The 22,355-nt window shown below is 55.4% G+C and overlaps 6 protein-coding genes across 6 annotated transcripts; 4 read left to right on the forward strand and 2 right to left on the reverse strand.

The window, feature by feature from the left end:
- Positions 1–723: 723 nt before the first annotated feature.
- EsH8_II_000207 (histidine phosphatase superfamily) lies at positions 724–2,569 on the forward strand (the record flags this gene model as incomplete). Its single annotated transcript, XM_083263505.1, has 2 exons — positions 724–1,241; positions 1,300–2,569. 2 exons carry the CDS (start codon positions 724–726, stop codon positions 2,567–2,569), a joined length of 1,788 nt encoding a protein of 595 aa, XP_083120827.1.
- Positions 2,570–3,043: 474 nt separating this feature from the next.
- EsH8_II_000208 (cytochrome P450) lies at positions 3,044–4,693 on the reverse strand (the record flags this gene model as incomplete). Its single annotated transcript, XM_083263506.1, has 1 exon — positions 3,044–4,693. One exon carries the CDS (start codon positions 4,691–4,693, stop codon positions 3,044–3,046), a length of 1,650 nt encoding a protein of 549 aa, XP_083120828.1.
- Positions 4,694–7,647: 2,954 nt separating this feature from the next.
- On the forward strand, positions 7,648–9,356 carry EsH8_II_000209 (FAD-binding oxidoreductase; the record flags this gene model as incomplete). Its single annotated transcript, XM_083263507.1, has 5 exons — positions 7,648–7,782; positions 7,838–8,105; positions 8,163–8,554; positions 8,613–9,010; positions 9,074–9,356. The coding sequence occupies 5 exons, from the start codon at positions 7,648–7,650 to the stop codon at positions 9,354–9,356; spliced, it is 1,476 nt and encodes a 491-aa protein (XP_083120829.1).
- A 1,168-nt stretch (positions 9,357–10,524) lies between these two features.
- Positions 10,525–18,516, forward strand: EsH8_II_000210 (type I polyketide synthase; the record flags this gene model as incomplete). The annotated part of the gene is made up of 7 exons (XM_083263508.1): positions 10,525–10,745; positions 10,805–10,938; positions 10,990–11,103; positions 11,162–11,316; positions 11,379–11,920; positions 11,983–17,647; positions 17,704–18,516. The coding sequence occupies 7 exons, from the start codon at positions 10,525–10,527 to the stop codon at positions 18,514–18,516; spliced, it is 7,644 nt and encodes a 2,547-aa protein (XP_083120830.1).
- An 874-nt stretch (positions 18,517–19,390) lies between these two features.
- Positions 19,391–20,245, forward strand: EsH8_II_000211 (sulfotransferase family protein; the record flags this gene model as incomplete). Its single annotated transcript, XM_083263509.1, has 1 exon — positions 19,391–20,245. The coding sequence occupies one exon, from the start codon at positions 19,391–19,393 to the stop codon at positions 20,243–20,245; it is 855 nt and encodes a 284-aa protein (XP_083120831.1).
- A 195-nt stretch (positions 20,246–20,440) lies between these two features.
- EsH8_II_000212 (uncharacterized protein) lies at positions 20,441–22,267 on the reverse strand (the record flags this gene model as incomplete). Its single annotated transcript, XM_083263510.1, has 3 exons — positions 20,441–20,923; positions 20,977–21,003; positions 21,071–22,267. 3 exons carry the CDS (start codon positions 22,265–22,267, stop codon positions 20,441–20,443), a joined length of 1,707 nt encoding a protein of 568 aa, XP_083120832.1.
- Between the last annotated feature and the right edge of the window lie 88 nt (positions 22,268–22,355).

The raw sequence follows: 22,355 nt of genomic DNA on the forward strand, positions 1-22,355 counted from the left end.
CACCCCGCACCTGATTCGGCCGTCCATCCCCCTCCGTCCCAGCCCAGCCCTCGGCCCGCCCATCCTCTTCTCGTCTCTAGGCCGTCATGACGCTCTGGCACCTTCACCTCACCTAGCCTTGTCTGGCAGCCGAGACAGCTAGCATTAGACTATCCGCCATGTGTGCCGCCGTCCCCGCCCCGCCGGCTGCAAACACTTTAGATCCTCGCCGTGCTTCCCACCCTGTCCCGCGTTGGTGCCATCCATCAGCTTCACCACCAACCAGGAACCAGACGCTGGCAGCGGTTTCGACGCCCTCGGTGCGGTATGCCCTGTCGAGCCATGTACCATGACTCGTCACTTGCCGCTGGGTCGAGGGCATGTCATGGTACCGTCTACATCGCCCTCCGGACAAGCGTCCTGGTGGGAAACAGACGCTATCGAGGGCGTGGTGCGGTGAGAGACGTCTGCCACCTCTCTGGGACGATGCAGCCCGGCTGACCAGCCTGGCCATCCCACCGCCTTGCTGAATGCGCGACCTGTCTGGTCTGGTTTCTCCCGCTGCCTACTGAGACGTTGTTTTATTCTTTTAAACAGAGCTCTGCCCTCGGCCCCCCGCCGTCTTCGCAACAGCTTGTCTCCCGTCTTGCTGACATCTGCACACTGCGCCGTCAGTCGCTCGTGTAATCCCTCCAAACCTGGTCGCAGCAGCAGCTGGGCGAGCAATCCATGTCGGACCTCACAATGTCCGCCCAATCTACGATCCTCTTCCTTTCGGCCCTGCTGGCAACGGCCTCTGCGCTGTCGACCGGTCCTACAGTATGGGGTTCGGTCGCAATGATAATGCACGGCGAGCGCACGCCGCTGCGCGGGGTGCTCTCCAACGACTTGACCCCCCTGGGCGCCCAGCAGATGTACGCCCAGGGAAACGCATTCCGCATTCGCTACCTGTCCAGCACGGCCCCGACCAATGCCTCGGAGAGCCGCATCACCTCCCGCGCCGCCATCAAGGGCATCGCGCGGAACGGCATCGAGCACCAGCAGCTTTCCATCCTCTCGCTCCCGGACGCCCACATCGCCGCCGGTGCCATCGCGTTCATGCAGGGGCTCTACCCGCCAATCACCCAGGTGTTTCCTGCAGAGGCCGGCGGCACGAACATCTCCTACTCGACCTTTACCGGAAACTCGACCCAGTACCCCCTGGACGGCTACCAGTACCCCAGGATCGAGACGTTGGGGGAGTCGGACGAGAGGTCCGTTTAGTAAGTTCGGCCCGCATGACGAGGGACACCGGGCTCGGGTCTAACAGGCGCAATCCAGCATCCGCGGCAACACGGACTGCCCGCAGTGGCAGATCTCGACGCAGCACATCATGCGCGCTGACCCGTACATGCACGGCCTCTACGAGTCGTCCTACCCCACGTACCAGGCGCTGTTCACCAGCTACCCGCTGAACGACGGCGCCGTCTCCCCGGCCATCGCGAACTTCTGGGACGCCTACAACATCTACGACTACGTGCGCTACCGCTACTCGCACGAGCAGCCCATCCACGACGCCATGCAGAGCACGTACGTGAACACCAGCGAGTTCCTGGCAATGTACGCCAGGCAGCAGCAGCTGAACATGACGTCGAACCAAGCCGTCTCCGGGCTGAAGCGGGGCGACATGATCCGGACCATCGCCGGCAGGACCCTCGCCCGCAAGGTCGTCGACGCGCTCGAGGCCAACGGCCGCTACGACGGGTACTCGAACAAGATGACGCTCATGTTCAGCTCCCAGGAGCCCTTCCTGTCCTTCTTCTCCCTCGCCAAGCTCCAGAGCCGGGACCCGACGCTGTCGAACCCCTTCTGGGACGTGCCGGACAACGGCGCCGCCATGGTGTTCGAGCTCATCGGCGACCAGCCCAACCGGACGGGCGCCTACCCCACCGAGGACAACCTCTACATCCGCTTCCTCTACCGCGAGAACGCCGCCCCGGACACCCCCTTCAGGGAGCACTCCCTCTTCGGCCGGTCCGACTCCGACACCCGCGTGACGTACGGCTACTTCAAGCAGGAGATGCTCAAGTTCGGCGTCGACTTCTCCGACTGGTGCGCCATCTGCAACGCGCGCCTGCCCTTCTGCGAGCGGCCGGCCGCCGACACGCCCAAGACCATCGTCGAGGCCATCCGGTCGGCCGTCCAGAAGCCGTTCGTCGCGGGCATCATCGGCGCCGTCATCGTCCTCGCCGTCCTCGGCCTGGTCGTCCTCGCCGGGGGCATCCTCGGCGGCTTCCGCATCCGGCGGACGGAGAAGAAAGACAAGGGCGAGGGCAAGGACAAGGACGGCCCGACCCCGGGCCTCGGGGGCTTCAAGGCCGCCGAGAAGATGGCCAGCGACCCGGACCTCTCCGTGTCCAGCCGCGGCGTGCGCCACGAGCGCCAGGGCAGCTGGGAGCTGTGCGAGGGCCGCATCGTCGCCACCGGGACCGGGGCCGTCGCGGACAAGAGCTGGCCGAACTTCCAGGCCAAGGCGGTGGACGCCGACGACGACGACGACGCCGCGAGCGTCATGGGCGCGTCGCCGGTCAAGCCGAGGGAGGGTGTCTGAGCGGGGAAGCGGGCGAGGATTGTGACACGGACGGAACACGGGAACTTGTGGCTTTCCCTCATGATATTACCCCCCCTTTGATACCCCTTTTTACGGTTGCTCTCGGGACAGAACCCCCATTCCATGTGAAGCGAAGCGTCATGTACTATCTACTTTTATGTTGAGATAGTACCTTTGCGGCATATATTGGCGTCCTAGTGCTCAACCGCGGACTGCATGTGGCCCTGCCAGCTCTGGATAATCACTTCAGATGCAAGGAGTGCCGGTCAAAGACCCCTCCAGACGGAGGCTTCGCCCTTTAATGGCACTGAAGGCCGAAATAGAAACCAGTGTTCCTGATGCATTGCCTTTCAAATCAAGTGATTACATCTCCTAATTCCTAATTTCCGTGTTTTGCTCGAACTGCCCCGGATCTTCTATCCCGGATCCACAACCACCGAGCCTCAACCCACCACGTTCCTCCGAAAGCTCCCATCACGCCCGGCCGACCTTTGCCCGGCACAGCACGGCCTCGTTCCTGTCGACGGGGCTCCCGGGCCCGCAGACGACGGTGAAGTTGTGCCAGTCCCGGGCGCGGTCGACGTCCAGCCCCTCGACGGCCTCGTACCGCTGCATCATGCGCGCGAGCACGTACCCGGCCTCGGTCAGCGCGAGCTGCTGGCCGATGCAGATGCGCGGCCCGCCGTTGAACGGCACGTAGTGCCACGCGGCGCCCGCGGCGCCCCGCTTGGCCTCCCACCGCTCCGGCACGAACTCGTCGGCGTCGTCGCCCCAGAGGTCGCGCCGCCGGTGCAGCACGTGCGTGCTGAAGTTGACCTCGGTGCCCGCGGGGACGAAGATAGGGGCCGCGCCGTCGGGCCCGCCGCCCGCCGGGAGCGTCGTGTCGCGCACGGCGCGCCGCGAGTTGAAGGGCACGACCGAGTGCAGGCGCAGCGTCTCGGAGAGCACGTGCTGGAGGTACGCGCACTGCTTCAGCGCGGCGAAGGTGACGGTGGCCGCGGGGTCGGCGGGCCGCTCGCCAAAGGCCGCGATCACCTCGGCGCGGAGCTTGGCGAAGACGCGCGGGTCGCGCACGAGGCAGTACCACGTCCAGCTCATCAGCGAGGCCGTGGTGTCGCGGCCGGCGGCGAGCAGCCCGAGGACCTGCTCGCGCACCTCGGCGTCGCCGCCGGCGCACCGCTCGCGGAGCACGTCGAGGAAGTCGTAGCGCGCCAGCGACGAGCCCTGCGCGCGCGCGCGGTCCGAGGCGGCCACGGCGTCGTCGACGAAGTCGTGCAGCGTGCGCACGCAGGCCCGGAGCTCCTTGGTGCCGTACAGCCAGTAGAAGCTGCGGAGGCGCATGCGCGTGCCGAAGACGGCCAGCATCCGCTCGAAGGCGTGGTTGAAGGCCGCGCCCGGGTGGGCGTCGTCGCCGCGCAGGCGCGCCTCGAGCGTCGACGTGCTCTGGCCGAGGAACAGCTCGGTGGCCGAGTCGAGCGTGAGGCACGGGAACAGCGAGGCCAGGCTCACGGGCGCGGACCAGCGGCCGTCGGGCGCCGCGGTCGCCCCCTTCTCGATGCAGAGGAACAGCGTCTGGACGTGGGCCTCGAGCAGGTCCAGCCGCGACACGTTGTCGCGGCTGAAGAGCGGGCGCATCATCTCCCGGGCCGACCGCCACGCCGCGCCGTCGGCGGCGAAGATGCTCCTGCCCAGCGCGGCCTTGAGGTTCGTGCTGCGGGCGAGGCCCATGCCGAAGTCGGTGAACTGCGTCGCGAGGAGCGCCTGGATGTTGCGCGGGTCCGCCGTCACGAGGTTCGTGGTGCCGAGGAGCGAGATGCGGAACGTGTGCACGCCCAGGGCGGCGAAGCGCGCGGCGACATGGTCCGGCGTTCGCTGCTCGCGGTCCGCGCGGAGGGAGGCCAGCACCGTGTCGAGGCCGAGGGGGAGGCGGGAGGGCTCGAGGGGCGCCGGGAGGCAGGAGAGTTGGCGAGCGCGGCGGGCTTGGGAGAGGGCGCGGTATAGGCCTCCCAGCAGGCGGATGGCGAGGAGGAGGACGGGGACGAAGACGTATAACGGAAGGCGGCCATGCGTTCTCGGATCCAGAACTTGAAGCAGCGCCTCGAAAGACGGACTTGTGGTCGCCATGTTTGGAGTCGCAGCTTTGGTTTGCTGGGTCAGTTGGCAGAGCACAGGACGGGTATTGCGCTGGCTGGCTCAATGGATGCCACCAGCCCATCATCACCAACTCCCAGCTTCGCGATGGCCGACATTCTTCTTGAGCGTCGGACAACAGCGCCCGCAGTGCCCCTCCATCTCCGATCTCCGCGTACTATCGATCAAAGGGCCATACGTCACCGCCGTTATTCAAGCCCCGCAAACGTGCTAAGAATGAGACTTGGCATTGGCCCGAGAGCGTAGGACGAACGACATGGGCATTAATCGTGATCCATCCCGTCGGAGGGGTTTGGGACCCGAGAGCAAGGGACTCCGGGACAGAGGCAAGGGATGGGTACCCCTGGGTCCCGCATCCTGACTCGGACGCAACCGATCTGCTGGGCGATTGAGCGACCAGCTCATGGCCTTCAAAGTCTGAACCCTGAACCCTGCGCCAGGCCCTTGGCTTGCGGTTCGAAGTGCGAGCTATCCAATCATCCAACGCGTGTTACTCACTGAAGAGTCGGGGGCGCGTCATTGTGCTACCGCGCCAAGGGAACAGTTCGTTGAAGACTTGGCATTTTCGCGCAGGAGCGTTGCGCCTTTGTGCAGAGTCGAACTCCAAGTGATTCCAGTTGTTTCGTTGATTGTATTGTCTAATCGTACAAAACGCTGAGTTTGAAGTAGCACAATCGAGACTGCTTCGACGTTAAAACACGTGTATTTAGGTCTATGAACGCACGTGGATGCATAAAGTTTTCCCTCGCTCCACCAGTCTTCCGATGAACTCTTAGATTCATCCTAAGTTCAAAGTCAAAGTTTAAAATTTTATCTTCCGCGGTGAGAGTCATCGCGGCCTACTGTGTCAGCCATCCTGCAGATAGTTCAGTATCTGCCTCGTCAAATTTCTTGGCGCAAAACGAGACTTATGCTCTACCGATGCACGTGTGTTGGTTGTACGAGAATGGTGGACAGCTGTATTGTCCGACGAATTGAGAGCCAGCGGTCAGCTTGGGTCATCTCTCGGGGGTGAACTTGTGAGCACAGCGGAAGATGAGATCGGAATGGCCTGTTGAGAACCGATCAACCACAACAGTATAGCCGCTGTGAACCCGTCACCTTTGTCTTGAACGTGCCCCGAATGTCCACCTTTGGCTCTTCAAACTTCTCTGGGCTTGCAGCAGCAGGTATTCCAGGCAAGACATTCCTTCCACAATAGTCCCACCCAAGCGAGATTGAAAGTGCTCGTGAGCATGATGAGCGAGCTCAATGTTGGTAACCTCCTCGTTCTTATTGTCGAATTCGTACGACATGAACTCCTCGTACGGCATCTTGGTCTCAATTCGCAGTCTCACTCTCGCCACTGTCACTGCGATGTTGTTCCATCGCGACTCGGTCACTTGGCGTGCTGTCAGCTAAGTAAGAAGATCGAAGACGTCGTATTGCGTCTTCATACGACTCCGTACGTATCCATCTGCGTGGGTGAGAGCGATGCTGAGCTAGGACTGATCGGTGTTCTCGAGGTAGCCGGCGGGGGTGCTGAAAGCGAGATCTGTTGTTCATCCACGATTATTCCATCTGTGGCACCAAAGAATTTGAATGCGCAACTTACCTTTAGAAGCTAACAGTCTTATCCGGAAGAAATGCCGATGGCCCCTTCGTCGCACCTCTTTTTCGGCTTGTTGATGAGACTATTATCCGTATCATTCCTAAAGTAGCACCACTGTTCAAGAAGAGCACGTTTCGAGAAAGGTGGGTTGATGGCGCGCCCGAGCTTCGTATACTCGTTTTTCCTCGGGTGTAGGAGGCATAATACCGCAACCGTCCCGAAACTTGGGAAATCCGGGCTGCGCTGGCCGTAAATCCTCCCCTAGGCTGTCGAGTTCGTATAGGAAACATTGTCGGGCGCGATACGCACCACGGCCCATGCTGGCTATGGAGCTTGCGAATGGGCCAGTTGATGCATCATTGGCGACGGCAACGCTTGAGTCAACTTGAAAGGTGTTCAGACAACTCAACTTTGGACATTGGGCGTCTCGGAATTTCGACCTCTGCAACAGGCTTGGGCGCCGTTTGGAGTTGAGCAACGCTCCAGACTCAGAATAGTTGTGGTCATACCCCCTCCATACACATCGTAGCCCATGTTGCACGGAGCGGGCTCCGTGGTTTCTGGGCACGTGCCGAGCAAGGGTTCTCGGGATAGACTGAGTCGTTCGTTCGTTGAGACCTGCCAATGATATGAAGACATCATCGCACGTTTCTGGGGCTCCGCAACTGGGCCTCATCGGCCGTCTGTCGGATGGAATGCGATAAGGAAAACACCATGGGTTTGGTGAGCCTGGTCTTGATAAGCGGGACTGGGTGCAAGAGACCCTGCCTGTCAAAGCAGGCCCCTGAAGGCAGTATTCAGGAATGCCGGGTTCCTGAACCAATTATGGAGCTCCTGGGGGCCCGTTGATTAACTAGCTGCAGCAAAAAAGCTTATTTGATGCTATAACCCTGCAGCTAACTCGGGACAGAACGCGAGTCAATGCTTGTTTTGAAAACTAGCTCACAGCTCCAACTACCGGTATTGTCGTCAAGAAACTGAGGCCATATCAAAAGAAACAGAATGCCGATTGGTTGTAGGATATTCCACGTGGGATGCAATATCGCTGGAATGCATGACCGGGACCGTGTTGCCCAATATTCCGGCAACTAAGGGCAGTTGCGCTTTTTGCGGGGTTCATCTCAGTGGAGCATGTGCGAAGTGGACCAGTCTAGGGGGAATAGCCCGTCGTCGCTTTATGTCTTGAAGAAGAAATCAAGTCTTGGACATGTGATGCCTCCGGGTTCGGCTCTGATATGCTTGGAGCCAACCTTCAAGCAATCACCGTCAAAGTTGGCTGTGTTCTGTGTCCTCACCACTATTACGTTTATTCGATCCCACCACAACATCAAGCAACATGACAGAGACGACAAGCTCTGAAAATATTCGAGTTGAGCTCGGGCCTAAGCTCTCTGCCGAGGCTCGGCTTCACGTACCGGAATCAGAAGGGTTTGCCAAGTCTAACTTGCGCTTCACCGAATATGAGCGCCCAGTAAGGCAGGATAATGCACCTATTCGAGCCGAACACTGACGATGCGTCACTACAGACCTATCTGGCCGCGGTTGAGCCAGGCTGCGAAGAGGATGTGATTCAAATTGTCAAATACGCGCGAGAGAAAGGCATCCCGTTTGCGCCTCGGTCGGGACACCATGCTGTGACAACCACCATGCGCCACCTGAAGAATGGCATTCTCATCGACATGCGCTCGCTCAACAATATAAAGTTTGATCCCGAGAACCGACAAGTTACGGTCGGCGGTGGCGTCATAACGGATGAGTTTGTGAAGTTCCTCCAGTCAGTGGGGATGGAAGTCAGTGAGTAGAAAGCCTCCGTCAAATTTATCAGTCTTTAGCCGTGCTGATACAATCTAGATGTCGGGTCTTGCCCGACTACCGGCATCATCGGTGTGGCATTCGGAGCCGGACTTGGCCGGCTCCAGGGCAAGTACGGCTTCTTGCACGATAACATGGTGTCTTGCAAGCTAGTTCTTGCTGATGGAAGCGTGGTGATCGCATCAGAGGAATCAAACCCTGATTTGTTCTGGGCCATCCGGGGCGCTGGACACAATTTCGCGATTGCCACTGAGGCCACATTTCGCGTGTATCCCCAGGCAAACAAGGGAATTCATTATACCTGGGACCTTGAGTATACCTTGGACCAGTGTGATGCTGTTTTTGAGACTCTCAACAGCGTGCACGAGAACATGCCAGCTGATCTGGCCATCTTTGTGCTTTGGATTCGTCAGAGTGATGGTGGAAGAAAGGTACGTCTTGCCCAACCCTCAATGACCGAAAATTGAATAACACAAGAGTTTGTCACAGCACCATATACTTGTGAATCTTGTCTGGTCTGGCTCTGAAGACCAAGCAAACCCCTGGGTCGACCGGTTCGAAAGTCTGAATCCCATACTCAACAGCGGCAAAATCACGGCTACTTGGGCCGAGCTCCCGTGGACGACATACAAGGGCATGAACAAGGCCCTCAGCAGGCCGGAAGTGTGGACTTTGGCACCTAACAAGATGATGGGGGCTGCCTGTGTAGAAAAGTTCGACCTGAAGACCACTCGGGCTTTCCTGGAGAGCGTCAAGGCCATGAACGAGGAATGGGCGGGCAAGGGCTTTTTTGGAGCCATGTTCGAGTGCTTGCCACACCAGAAAGTCAGAGAACAGCCAAACGACGCAACTGCCTTTCCTTGGCGCTGGGGCTCAAATCATTTCTTGTGAGTTTGGTGCTAACGATAACCTTTGGTGGTGCTGTTCAAGTTCTGACTCGATATGTATAGGATGTTGATGGCTACACCGCTGAAAATAGAACACCGGGAGACATTCGAGGCTCACCTCGATCGATGGAAGAAGGAGTTCATCGCTACTTCAGGATACGGTCGGCTACAACAATATGTGAACTATGGTAATACGACTTCTACGCTGCGAGACCCCCCAGAAGCCTTATACGGCTACGAACCATGGAGGCTCGAGAAGTTGCGTGCCCTGAAAATGCTTTACGATCCTGACAATGTGTTCCGCTGGTACCAACCATTGATGGAACACGAGGGTTCCGAGGACTGAAAGTGCAATGGCCTTCTTAAACACAGAATGTACATAATCTCTACGTCTTCTTGAAACCACAAGTTCATGTGGACAATTAAATGAAGCTATTTGTTGAACAATTTCAAGTTACTTTAAAATAAGCATTCACTTCTTTCATTATGCTTGGCCCGAAAGTTTTGGTCAAGATAAACCTTAAATTTCTACACTTCGCCAGGCACCAGTCACTCAAGACCATGGCTTCGAGGTAGCATCACTAAAGTCTATTCCCAGCCCGTCAAAATACACGATATCAATTTCCATTCCAATGACAGTCTTCTGAATCGTAACGGCCAGTCATCCGATCCCGGATCACAGATAAAGGGACCCTGTCTTCTACTCGATCACCCTTGCAATGGTGAACGACGAACGTAGAGACGTCACCGACCCGGGCGCAGTGGCGCTAGCGGCATTTGAGTATTGCAATTTCAGTCTCGCGCAGCAAGTAACAATGCCCACGTGCCTCAGAGCTATCCAAAGCTCTCGTTACCCCGTGTTTGGGTATTCGCCAATCGTTCCAGCTCTGCTGGGATCCCCAAAAAGCCGAGTCAGTGTTTTCGTATGACGCCCCGCAGAGTAATATCGAATGCAAAGGACCCATCCTGGAGGACCCGTTCCGACTACCGCAGTTTTGAAGATGGGGACGATCCACAATCAATATGAACGTCCCCCAGATTCCTCCCGTTCTTGGCAGGACCCTTGGCGATCGGGTTGTGGAACGGATTTCGCAGGGACATGGAAGCGTCTTGGGCACGGCGGGCTGTCACCGCTCCCAACCTGCCCGGTCTCCCACCGGGATAAGTTTCGTGAGGCAGACAACGTGCCTGGAGCTTTCAATTGCATTGGGCCAGTGCTACTGTTTCGATGGAGCTTCCTCGGACCTTAACGGCGGCAGGCACATGCGCCGTTATCAGGGCGTATGGGTCTCAAGAATCTGATACTGTTGGTATCAAGGGAAACGCCGGATAGCTCCGATCGAACTCGTTCAGGAGCAGACATAATACATCAAGCTCGCTTCCGATCTCTTTGTCTTTGAATCTTGCTCTCTCTGACACTCTCGTCCTACTCATTCCGCTCTTCACTGTCTCACCAAGATACCCGATAACAATTTACCCACATAATTCTTATTCTTTTCTCCTCTTAACACAACATGCCTTTCATCGAAGAGTCCACAGGTGCTGGAAGCACAAGTCAGCCCATTGCCATCATTGGCATTGGCTTGAGAGCTCCAGGAGATGCTTCCGATCCAGAGAAGTTCTGGCAAATGCTTTTGGATGCTCGCTCTGCCCGTTCTGAGATCCCCAAAGATCGCTACAACGTCGACGGCTTCTACCATCCCGATCCTGAAAGATTGGGCAGCATCCAGCCTCGGTAGGTCTTTGACTGTAAATATTACAGCATTACGTAGTGCTAACTAAACTCTACAACAGGCATGCTCACTTTCTGAAGCAAGACTTCAAGGCGTTTGACGCTCCCTTTTTCTCCGTCACACCCAAGGAGGCCAAGGCCATGGACCCAACACATCGGATGCTTTTGGAAGCAACATATGAAGGCTTTGAGAACGGTAATTTCTTAGGGAGGCCTGGCGTGGAGAAACCTAGCTAACTTTCAAAAGCTGGATTGAGGCTGGAAGATGTCTCAGGAACGCAAACTTCGTGCTATATCGGTACCTTTACCGGAGATTTCCCCAATCTCCAGGCTCGCGACAATGAAGGACCTTCCATCTACCGTGAGCCTCAAACCTCTATTCTCTTCCTTGAACAATTTTGTACTGACATCAATTGAAGATGCCACTGGCTTGTCGTCTTCATTGGCCTCAAATAGGCTGTCTTGGTTCTACAACCTGAGGGGACCCTCAATGACGATTGATACTGCATGCTCGTCAAGTCTGACGGCTTTTCATCTGGCTTGCCAAAGTATCCGAACCGGTGAAGCAGAGATGGTGAGTACAGAATAAAAACACTTAGCCTGCGATATGTTACTAACACGACTCTTCCACTACAGAGTGTTGTCGCTGGCGCTAATCTGATGTTCGGACCTGATATGTCAATTCTTCTCGGTGCCGCCAAGATTCTCTCCCCCGAAGGCAAGTCCAAGATGTGGGACGCCAACGCCAATGGATTTGCTCGCGGAGAAGGTTTCGGTGTTACGATCCTGAAGCCACTTGACGCAGCCCTTCGCGATGGTGACACTATCCGTGCTGTCGTGCTGGCCTCGGCAGCGAACGAGGACGGCAGAACCCCTGGTATCTCACTGCCCAACAGCGAGGCTCAACAAGCTCTCATCCGCACGGCGTACCGCAACGCAGGCGTTGACCCCGCCGAGACAGGCTACGTTGAGGCCCATGGCACTGGAACGCAAGCCGGCGATCCCCTTGAAGCCCGCGCCATCTTAACCACAATCGGAAACCAGCCCAACCGCAAGTCCGAGCTTTATGTCGGCTCAGTGAAGACCAACATTGGACATTTGGAAGGTGCTGCTGGTGTCGCCGGTGTCATCAAGGCTGCTTTGGCTGTTGAAAGAGGCTTGATTCCTCAAAATTTGTGGTACGTTCACTCTAATGCGCCGCCCGTATGTAAAGAAAAGCCCCTAAAACATAGCTTTACAGGTTCGAAGAGCTCAACCCCCAGATCGATCTTCCAGATAACGTAAAGATTCCTACAACTCTTACTGTTTGGCCGCACAGCGGCCCACGACGAGCCAGCATCAACTCATTCGGCTTTGGAGGTGCCAACGCCCACGTTATTGTCGAGGACGCTGCCTCCTACCTTTTCCGCCACGGTCTCCCAGGACGTCATACCACAACTCCTCAGCCGCGTCTCCCTCAGCCGCTCTCTAGCCGCGCTAGCAACAATGGCTCCGAAACAGAGACAACAAGCAGTATCACCGGCGATGGACCTACTCCCAAGATCTTTGTGCTTTCTTCCAATGACCAAGAAGGTGTCAAGCGCAATGTGGAGCGGATGATTCCTTATCTCGATACGAAGGACCTGGCCAAGTCTTCTTTCATGACCGAGCTGGGCTACACACTCTTTTCCAAGAGAACTGCTTTGCCATGGAAGTCTTTTGCCATCGCTTCCGACGTTACTAGTCTTCGCCAGAACCTTGAAAACATTCCTGCCGTGGTTCGGTCCTCCAACTCGTCGGTACCACGAGTGGCCTTTGTTTTCACTGGCCAAGGAGCGCAGTACTTCAAGATGGGCAAAGGACTCTCCGTCTACAAGGCATTCAGAGACAGTATGCTCCGCTCCGAGTCAATTCTCAAGTCTCTGGGTTGTTCTTGGACGTTGACTGAAGAGCTGGACCGTCCCGAGGAAGAGTGCAACTTGCGCCGGACTGATTACAGCCAGCCGGCTTGCACTGCTCTGCAGGTAGCCCTTGTCGACCTCGCGAAGGAGTGGGGTGTCAGACCGGTCGCTGTCATGGGCCACTCCAGTGGTGAGATTGCGGCCGCTTACTGTGCTGGTTTCATCGACCACGAGGCAGCCGTGAAGATTGCGTGGTTGAGAGGCCAAGTCTCCCAGACTGTCTCCAAGAGTGGTGGCATGTTGGCTGTATCTGCGAGCGCTGAGGCCGTCAGCAAACACCTCCAGTCCCTCAAGCTTGGCAAGGCTATTGTCGGTTGTCTTAACAGCCCGAAGGCATGCACCATCTCTGGCGATGGTGCTGCCATCGATGAGCTGCAAGAAATCCTCAAGGAGGAACAGATCCCATGCACTCGCCTGTCGATGGATGTCGCTTACCATTCTTTCCACATGGAAGCCGCGAGAGAGAGATACGAGGCTGCTCTGGCAGGTATCCCCCACGGATCCGGCGATATCCCTATGTTCTCTTCAGTGAGTGGCGAGCTGGTCACCCCTGAGCAGATGACACCTTCATACTGGGTTGACAACTTGGTTTCACCTGTCAACTTTGTCGGTGCAGCTCGCTCCCTCCTGCACCACACCGAAGGCAAGGCTCGATCCCATGACAGAACTGCATTCGCCAGCATTTTTGTCGAATTGGGACCCCATTCGGCTTTGAGAAGCTATTTGCTCGACACATTTGCAATTGAGGAGCGCTTCTCCGATCTCTCATATGCTACTATTCTGAGACGGAAGTTCGATGGTGTCCAGACTGCCTTGGAGGCAATGGGTCAACTATGGGCCAAGGGCTGCGTCGTTGACATTAACCGTGTCAATGAAGTCGCTGACAACACCAACATGCTTGTTGACCTCCCGCCATACGCATGGAACCACACGCGTGCATTCTGGGACGAGTCCTACCTCAGCCGCGAATACAGGCTTAGACAAAAGCCCCGTACGGATCTGCTGGGTTACCGCATTCCCGGTACCCCGGATCCCACGTGGCGCAATTTCCTCCGCTGCAACGAAAACCCTTGGATCCGCGAGCACAAGGTCCAAGGTGACATTCTCTACCCTGGCGCTGGTATTGTTGTCATGGCCATTGAAGCTTCTCGCCAGCTTGCCGAGGAGAGTGCCACAGAGGAGGTCTACGGATACGAACTCCGTGATGTTGCTATCGACACTGCCCTCAGGGTGCCGGATACCGATAAGGGCATCGAGGTCATGATCCAGCTGCACCCGCGTCGCACTGGTACCAAGGCCGGACCCTCTGCCACTCTAAACGAGTTTTCTGTCTCTTCTTGGTCGGAAGAAATCAAAGAGTGGACTGTTCATGCCCGAGGACTGGTCTCAGTCACCTTCAAGTCCTCGATCTCCCCGTCAATGCAGCGGGAACTCGCTCTTGAAAACGATCGCTACGCGCAAACATTCGCGGAGGCCAAGGAAATTTGCCAAAAGCCTGCGCGAAGCTTTCTCTACGATACGGTCGAGACCATTGGCATGCAGTACGGACCGACTTTCCGCAATATGACTGAGCTGTTTGCTGGACCCAGTGCTAGTTACGGCATCATAAGCGTCCCAGACACCAAGGCAGTCATGCCCAAGGGTTTTGAATACCCGTGCGTGGTTCACCCCGCCACACTTGACTCTGTGCTCCATCTTCTTTTCCCGTCAATTAGTGGAGAAGATCAGTCGCTCAACGAGGCAGTTGTCCCCTTCTCATTCGACCGCATCTTTGTTTCCGCGAAACTCTCAACGGTTCCTGGAACCAAGTTGCACGGATGCTCAACGGCCCAGAAGACCAGCTACACCACATGGAAGTCGTCCATCACCATCTCTGAGGACCTTTCCGAGCCCATGATCATAATGGACGGTGTTTCACTGGCTTCTGTCGGCGAAGGAGACGCTCAGCAGATGCAGGAGACGAGAGCTTCTTGCTTTGGACAGACATGGCACGAGGACGCTGATTTGCTTGAGCCGTCACAAATCAAGGAGCTTGTCTACAAGCGTACTCTCAAGAGCAAGGATGATGATTCAGTTCTCGACAAGCTTGAATACGTCTGCCTTGTCCATATCTATAGATGCCTTGCCTGGCTCGAAAGTGAGCAGGGCAAGGCCTTCGTTCCCCAAGACGGCTTCTGGAAGCTCTACGTTGAGTGGATGCACGACACCATCAAGCAGTTTCCCCCTCTCGCTGCTAGCGAAGCAGAAGTTGAAGCTGAATTGGATGCTGCGCGCAAGAGAATCGTCCTTTCCGAGAGTGGTGACATCACAGTTCAGATGGTTGATCGCATTGGAGAGAACCTGAGCCGGATTTTCTCTCACGAGGTCGAGCCTTTGCAGGTCATGACTGAAGGCGATCTCCTCTACTCTTTCTACCGCGGTGCTTTCGGAACCAGCTTCAACACCAACGTTGCGGAGTACGTGGGCCTTATTGCCGATAAGACCCCTGGCGTCAAGATCTTGGAGATTGGCGCTGGCACTGGCGGCACCACCTACCATGTGCTTGAGCGTCTTCGCAATGCAGATGGCAGTTCCAAGGCAGCCAAGTACTGCTTCACAGATATCTCTCCGGGTTTCCTCGCCAAGGCTGCTGAGCGCTTCTCCACCGACGGATCCATCATGGAGTTCACCACTCTGAATATCGAGAATGAGCCCACCGAGCAAGGCTTTACTCCCGAGAGCTATGATCTCATTGTCTGCGCCAATGTTCTCCACGCTACCAAGAGCATTCAAGAGACCCTCGCCCACTGCAAGTCCCTTCTTAAGCCCGGTGGCCGTCTCGTTCTTTCTGAAGTCACCATCAAGCGAATCTTCAGTGGCTTTATCATGGGCCCCCTTCCTGGATGGTGGCTTGGCGAGGACGACGGCCGCCAGGGAGGACCGTTGCTGGACGTTGATGAGTGGACCGTTGCGCTGAACCAGGCCGGCTTCTCGGGTGTCGATGTTGATATCCGCGGTGACCGTGAGGCCTCCAAGGAGCCCGTCTCCCTGATCATTTCGACGAAGCCTGAGAAGCAGGTATCCGGCCCCTCGCAGTTTGTCATCATTGGCACAGATTCCGATTCATCGGAGAAACTCAGTCAATCCATCCACAAGACTTTCGCCTCCGCAGGCCACGACATCTCCATCGTGCCGTGGAACGAGGTTTCTGAGGCTCAGGTGAATGGGAAATACTGCCTCTGCCTCGCAGAGTGGGAGAACCCTGTGCTTGCGAACCTCACGGACGAAAACTGGGAGAGGTTGCGCCAAGTAATCCTTGGCTCCGCCGGAACTCTTTGGATTACCGGTGGTTCCGCCATGGACTGCCCTGACCCGATGAAGTCCCTGATGGTTGGTCTTGCCAGGGCCATCCGCAACGAGAACGCTGGCGTTCGCCTTGCCACCTTTGATCTTGAAACCCCAGACAGCATCAACTTCGAAGAAGCTGCCAAGAACGTTCTCAAGATGGCTCTGAGCCATAGCCACAGCGACAGCTTTGACGGAGAGTACGCGGCTCGTGGTAACACCATTTACGTCCCCCGGGTGGAGAGAATCCTCAACGTTGACGGCTCTCTTCGCAAGTATGAAGCCAAGGGCCAACCGGAGCTCGTGTCGTTCAAGGGCTGCGGGCGTCCCCTCAAGCTCACTATTAAGACGCCGGGTCTTCTCGACACCTTCCGATGGGAGGAGGACGAGACGTACTACCAGCCCATGCCAGAGGACTGGATTGAGGTTGAGGTCAAGGCAGTTGGCCTCAACTTCAAGGACGTTCTCGTGGCGTTGGGAAACCTCGCTGAGAACAAGCTTGGTGTAGATGCCTCTGGTGTTGTCACCCGAGTTGGTTCAGCGGTTTCGGAATTCAAGCCCGGCGATCGTGTCATGACTGCTTCGTGCGACACCTTTGCCACCTTTGTCCGGTTCCCAGCCAAGGGTGCTATTGCCGTTCCGGAGAAGATGAGTTTCGAAGAGGCGGCATCCATGCCCCTCATCTTCCTCACGGCTTACTACTCCCTAGTTACCGCTGGAAACCTGGTCAAGGACGAGAAGATTTTGATTCACGCCGCCGCTGGAGGTGTTGGCCAGGCTGCCATCATGATTGCGCAGCGCAAGGGAGCGGAAATCTTTGCCACAGTCGGCTCGGATGAAAAGAAACAGCTCATTATGGAGCAGTACGGCATCCCCGAAAGCCATATCTTCAGCAGTCGTGATACCAGCTTCGCCAAGGCAATCATGCGAGCCACCAACAACCAGGGCGTTGACGTTGTTCTCAACTCCCTGGCTGGCGAGGCGCTTCGCCTATCATGGCACTGCCTCGCCAAATTTGGTCGCTTCCTGGAGATTGGAAAGGCTGACCTCTTTGCCAACACCGGCCTTGACATGAAGCCGTTCCTCGACAACAAGAGCTACATCGGTGTCAACCTGCTCGATTTTGAGAACAACCCTACTCCTCGGGCTGTTGCTCTCTGGGAGGACACCGCCAAGCTCATTCACGATGGCTACGTCAAGCCTATTGCGCCTATCCAGCTGTTCTCCATGGCCGAGGTCGAGAAGGCTTTCCGGTTCATGCAGGCCGGCAAGCACATGGGCAAGGTTGTCGTCCGTGTAGACGCTGAGGACATGGTTCCTGCTGTCCCCCGCACACCTCGTGTGGACATCCGTGCCGATGCGACCTACGTCGTTGCCGGTGTCGGTGGTATCTGCAAGGAGATCGGCCGCTGGCTTGCTGAGAAGGGTGCCAAGCATTTGGTTCTGTTGTCTCGATCTGCGGCCAGCAGCGAAGAGAACAGAGCCTTTGCTTCCGAACTTCAAAAGAATTACGCAGCCAACACGTACGCATACGACTGCGACGTCGGCAACAAAGAAGCACTCCTGCAAGTGCTGAATGACTTGAAGTCCAAGAACGTCCCTGCTGTCAGGGGATGCGTCACTGGCGCTATGGTTCTCAGGGTAAGCTAAAATTCCACCCGTACAAAACAGGATACCTTGCTAATGATACATTATAGGACACCCTCTTTGACAAGATGACAGCGGATCACGTCCGCACCACCGTCGGACCCAAGGTCCATGGTACCTGGAACCTGCACGAGCTTCTTCCCAGGGATCTTGACTTCTTCGTCATGCTCAGCTCCCTCGCCGGAGTCATGGGCCATCGTGGACAAGGCAACTACGGCTGCGGCAACATTTTCCAGGACTACTTCGCTTCGTTCCGCCGCAGCCAGGGTCTGCGTGCCATGACCATCGACATCGGTTACCTGTTGAGTGTGGGCTTCGTGGCCGAACACGACGAGTACGTCGATCATGTCAAGGCTATGGGTCTCAAGGTCATGCACAAGAGTGACCTCCACGGCCTCATGGCTACGGCGCTTGAGGGCTCCGACGCGCACCCGCCCCAAGTCATGTGTGGTCTTCCTTACAACGAGCACGATGATGCCTGGTACTGGATTCAAGACCAGCGCTTCGCTGGCCTGAGAAAGAAGGCTTCCGGCTCTGGAGCTGGAGGCTCTGCTACTGTCTCCCTCCGTGACGAGCTCGTCCGTTGCGGAAAGGCCGATGATGAGGCGGTTCACCTGATCACTTCGGCGCTGGTGCAGCGCTTGGCTAAGCTGATGATGATGCCGGAGGACGATGTTGATGCGGGCAAGCCGTTGAGCGCGTACGGTGTTGACAGTCTGGTTGCTGTGGAGGTCCGGAACTGGATTGCCAAGGAGGTGGCAGTTGAAGTCAGTGTCTTTGACATTATGGCCAATATCCCTATGAGACAGCTTGCGGCAGACTTGGCTGGCAAGAGCAAGCTTTTGGTTCAGGAGGCTTTGTAAAGGGGTTGATATTATAGGACAGGAGTTCGAGGGGCACTGATTTAGATGTCGTTATTTTCCTACAGTAATTTGCGCATGCATGATTTTAAACAAAACAAAAATGTATGATCTCTTGGAGTTCTTTCCGCTTGAAGATATTAAAACTGCACATAAAAGACGAATATTAAGGCATTGAAGATCACCCTTCATTTTCATGCTGCTTAATCAAGCACGGCATTTAAAAGTAATGCTCGGCTTATTTGAGGATCTATGCTTCAGCTTCCACAAATGTACGGCTTGCATCAGCCATTTCACAACACACTGGATTGAACATTGTCATTTGTAACTTTCAACCATTCTTCCGATTCAAATACCCTGGACCCTCGTCCTAGAACGGCAGATTTTGCATGGTCAGGGCATCTCAGCATGCAGACACGCGTTCAGTCAAGACATGGTCCACAAATAGGAACAGATAAACTTCAGAAATATCCCTGACTCGCTCAAAAAGACAAGGGAACCCTAGACCAAAGGCTTTACTCAACTCGAGGTGGCCGCCTTTCACTTGTCCACGTGCTCGTCTCTTGCTACTGATACCGATTAGTGACCTTTGCTGCTTATCATGGGAACTTTTGGATCTGGGGCCCTTTCCCCTTCGACCTCCATACACCTCTTAAACTTTCACTCATCAATCTTTGTTTCCTATTCACCGACATTGTTTCCTTCGTTTTTCGTAAAAAAAAAAACATACGGGATACAACGCATCTCACCAAACAACTGACATGGCCAACAAAACCATTTCCTCGCCGGCTTCGGCTTCTGAACCTGTCAAAGAGATGAAGGTTCTTTCTCTGGGAATGACAAGAACCGGTTCGTACACGAGACTTTTTTGCTTCCTATGTTCCAAGTAGGCCTAACCAAAATCCCAGGTTCTGCTTCCATCACTCAGGCTCTCACAATCCTGGGATACCAAGGCGTCCACCATGGCATCCAAGCCATATCCTCACCTCGCGAGTGGACAATCTTTTCTGCGGCAGCGGACTCGATTTTCCCTGCCCTCCCTACTTACACTGGTGCGCCATTCACGCGTCAAAACTGGGAGTCCTTATTCGGATCCTATGAGGCGGTCACGGACATGGGTTCCTTTTTTGCTTTGCAACTTATCGAAGCATACCCCGACGCCAAGGTTATTATCGTAGAGCGTAATGTCGACAGCTGGTATAATAGCATGGAGGAGGCCATCTTCAAGACGACGTGGGGATGGCGCGCCGACCTTGTCATTGATTACCTCGGGCCTATTTGGGGCCTCAACGGTGGAAAGACGCTGAGGAAGATCCTCCTAGGCTTCTACGGCGTGAAAAATGTAAACGAGATGAGAGACGTTGCCAAAGACCGGTACAAGAGACACTACGCGGAAATCCGGGCTGCAGTATCACAGGAAAGGCTGCTGGAGTTCAAGCTGGAGGAGGGCTGGAAGCCACTATGCGAGTTTTTGGGCAAAGACGTGCCGGAAGGAATTGACTTCCCGGTGACAAACCGGAGAAAGGAGCACGTTGAACGTGTGAGGACGAAACAGAACAGGTTCTTCAAATTGGCGATATTTACTGGAGTACGAAAGGCGCTGCCTTGGACCTTTGGCATCGGATTCCTGGTGGCCGGGGTATACTTCACGAAGCCAAGCTGGAATAGCCGGGGTGGTTTGGCCAGCGCTCTGCATAGCGTTCTGAGAGACATTCAGCTGCGGTTGAGGTGATTGAGATATCACTCTCGAAATTTCATTTGTACCTTTCTACTAGTTCTATCTCCCTGCAAAAGGTCTGTTTAAATGTAGCTCTCTAAAAGTTCTAAATCAGCCAATTAGACCTTTTCTCTTTTTTTGAAAGATTCATAAATCGTCTCGTCTTTACTCAAACCCGTAATATCGTGAACCATAGCACAAAAAGCACCCTTAACAATCGAACCTAAAATCTAATCGCTTGTTGCCAAGGTCCGCATTGTCGATAAGGTATTGCTGCTGCTCCCCCGTTGTCATTGCGTTCCACAGCTTTTCCTTTTGCTTGTTTCTCTGAACGTAGTACACCTTTGTGAGAGCATACAATACGATGACACCCACGTTGATCGCAATGAGGTTCTGGTTTCCACGGGGATACCAGGGCGGGTTGTCGTCCTTGCGGTAGATGTTCGAGGACGCAATACCTGACAGTTGCACCATTATGTTATAGACTGCAGAACTGACTGCTCGCGTGCGGACGGAGTTGCTGATGCGCGAGCACCAGCTCACTTGCGCGGCGTGTACAGAGGGTGATGCAAGTAAGAGGAAGAGAACAGCGTAAAGCGACCAGTTGGAAAGGTGCTGGGCAGACGTGTAAATGATGACGAGGAACGGCAGTGACCAGAGCTGCGAAATGAGACCGAAGAACGAGATTTGATGCTGTAAGAAGTTAGTCAACTCAATACTGGTGAAATAAAGAGCAAGGTACGTACGAAATATTCGGTGAGGAACGTGATTCCCTGTCATAGCGAACGTGCGTTAGCCAAATGAAAACTAATAGTAAATTTGAAAGTGGAGAACACTTACCAGCATGGTGCAGCTGGCCGCCACTGTCACAGGGATGTTCAAGAGCGTGGTGGTGAAACGGTCATATCCAATGGCCCTCAGGGAGAGGTTCAGATATTGACCGGGAGGATCGCCCGGCATCTGAAACAAAATCCCAATGGCATAAATAGGCCACAGGTCGTAGTCCTTGAAGCTCTTCCACAGCATACCAGGCGTGATGCCCTGTCTATTGTGCATGTCTCCCTTCGAGGGGTCGTCTCTCAAAACGCGGTTGACAATGATCTTCTCCTCTCTTTCTGTGAAGTACCCCGTCGGCTTCCACCAGCTCTTGGACTGGGTGGGACCGGGAACCATGAACAAGAAACTCAGGAATCCAATCGTGATGCTGATGATGGCCTCGATAAGGAACAACCAGCGCCAGCCCTCCCGGTTGTGCAAGCCGCGCAGGTTGAACACGCCATACGCGATAAAGGACGCGACGACAGAGGACATGGAATTGACGAACCAGAAGATGGCCAGACGCATCGGCATCTCGCTGTTTTTATAAAAATATGAGAGGTAAAGCACCGCATCGGGGATGAAGCCGCCCATGAAGAGACCGATGAAGAAGCGACACGCAAAAAAGGACGCCCGGTTCGTCATGAAAAACTGCCCGCCGGATGCGATGCTCCAGAGGATGATTTGCGTAGGGATCCAACGGTCTGTGCCGACCTTCTTGCCAATCATCTGCGAGGGCAATTCCGCCAACAAAAAGCCAACTCTGTACATATTCTGGGCGTTGTTGTAATCATTCGTATCGATGCCAAGATCGCTGACCAGTCCATCAGCCGTGGCGAGCCCCAGGTTTCCGCGATCAATGTTCAGGGCGAAAAACATGACGAGCACCCAGATGAATATGCGTAGGTCGACTTTGCGGCGTACAGACCTTTCTTCCCGGTGCGTCCATCTCTCGTTCGGGTCGAAGGCGCCAATGTTCTCGTAGTCGGGGCGCGGATGGTAGAAGCGGCCGAGGTCGGGGTTGTCAAAGACGCTTCGAACGGTTGCAGTGGCGTCCAGGTCGACTTTCTGACGCTTGTTGCGGACGAAACCCCAACTCGTGTAAGTGTCCTGCTGGACTGGGGGTTCCGCTAGGTCGTCTATCGACGCTTTGAGGTTGGGAATGTCCGTTGAGACGACATCCGGCTCTCTCTTTTCCGTACTAATACCAATGGACGCCATTTTGACTGGCAAGGAGGCAAAGGTCACAAAGAGCTACAACGGGAAGATCACATAGAACCACAACAGGATATCTCTACTACTTACTTAA

Source organism: Colletotrichum jinshuiense, chromosome 2 (genome assembly GCF_051148585.1).
Source record: "Colletotrichum jinshuiense chromosome 2, complete sequence".
Classification (NCBI taxonomy): Eukaryota; Fungi; Ascomycota; class Sordariomycetes; order Glomerellales; family Glomerellaceae; genus Colletotrichum; species Colletotrichum jinshuiense.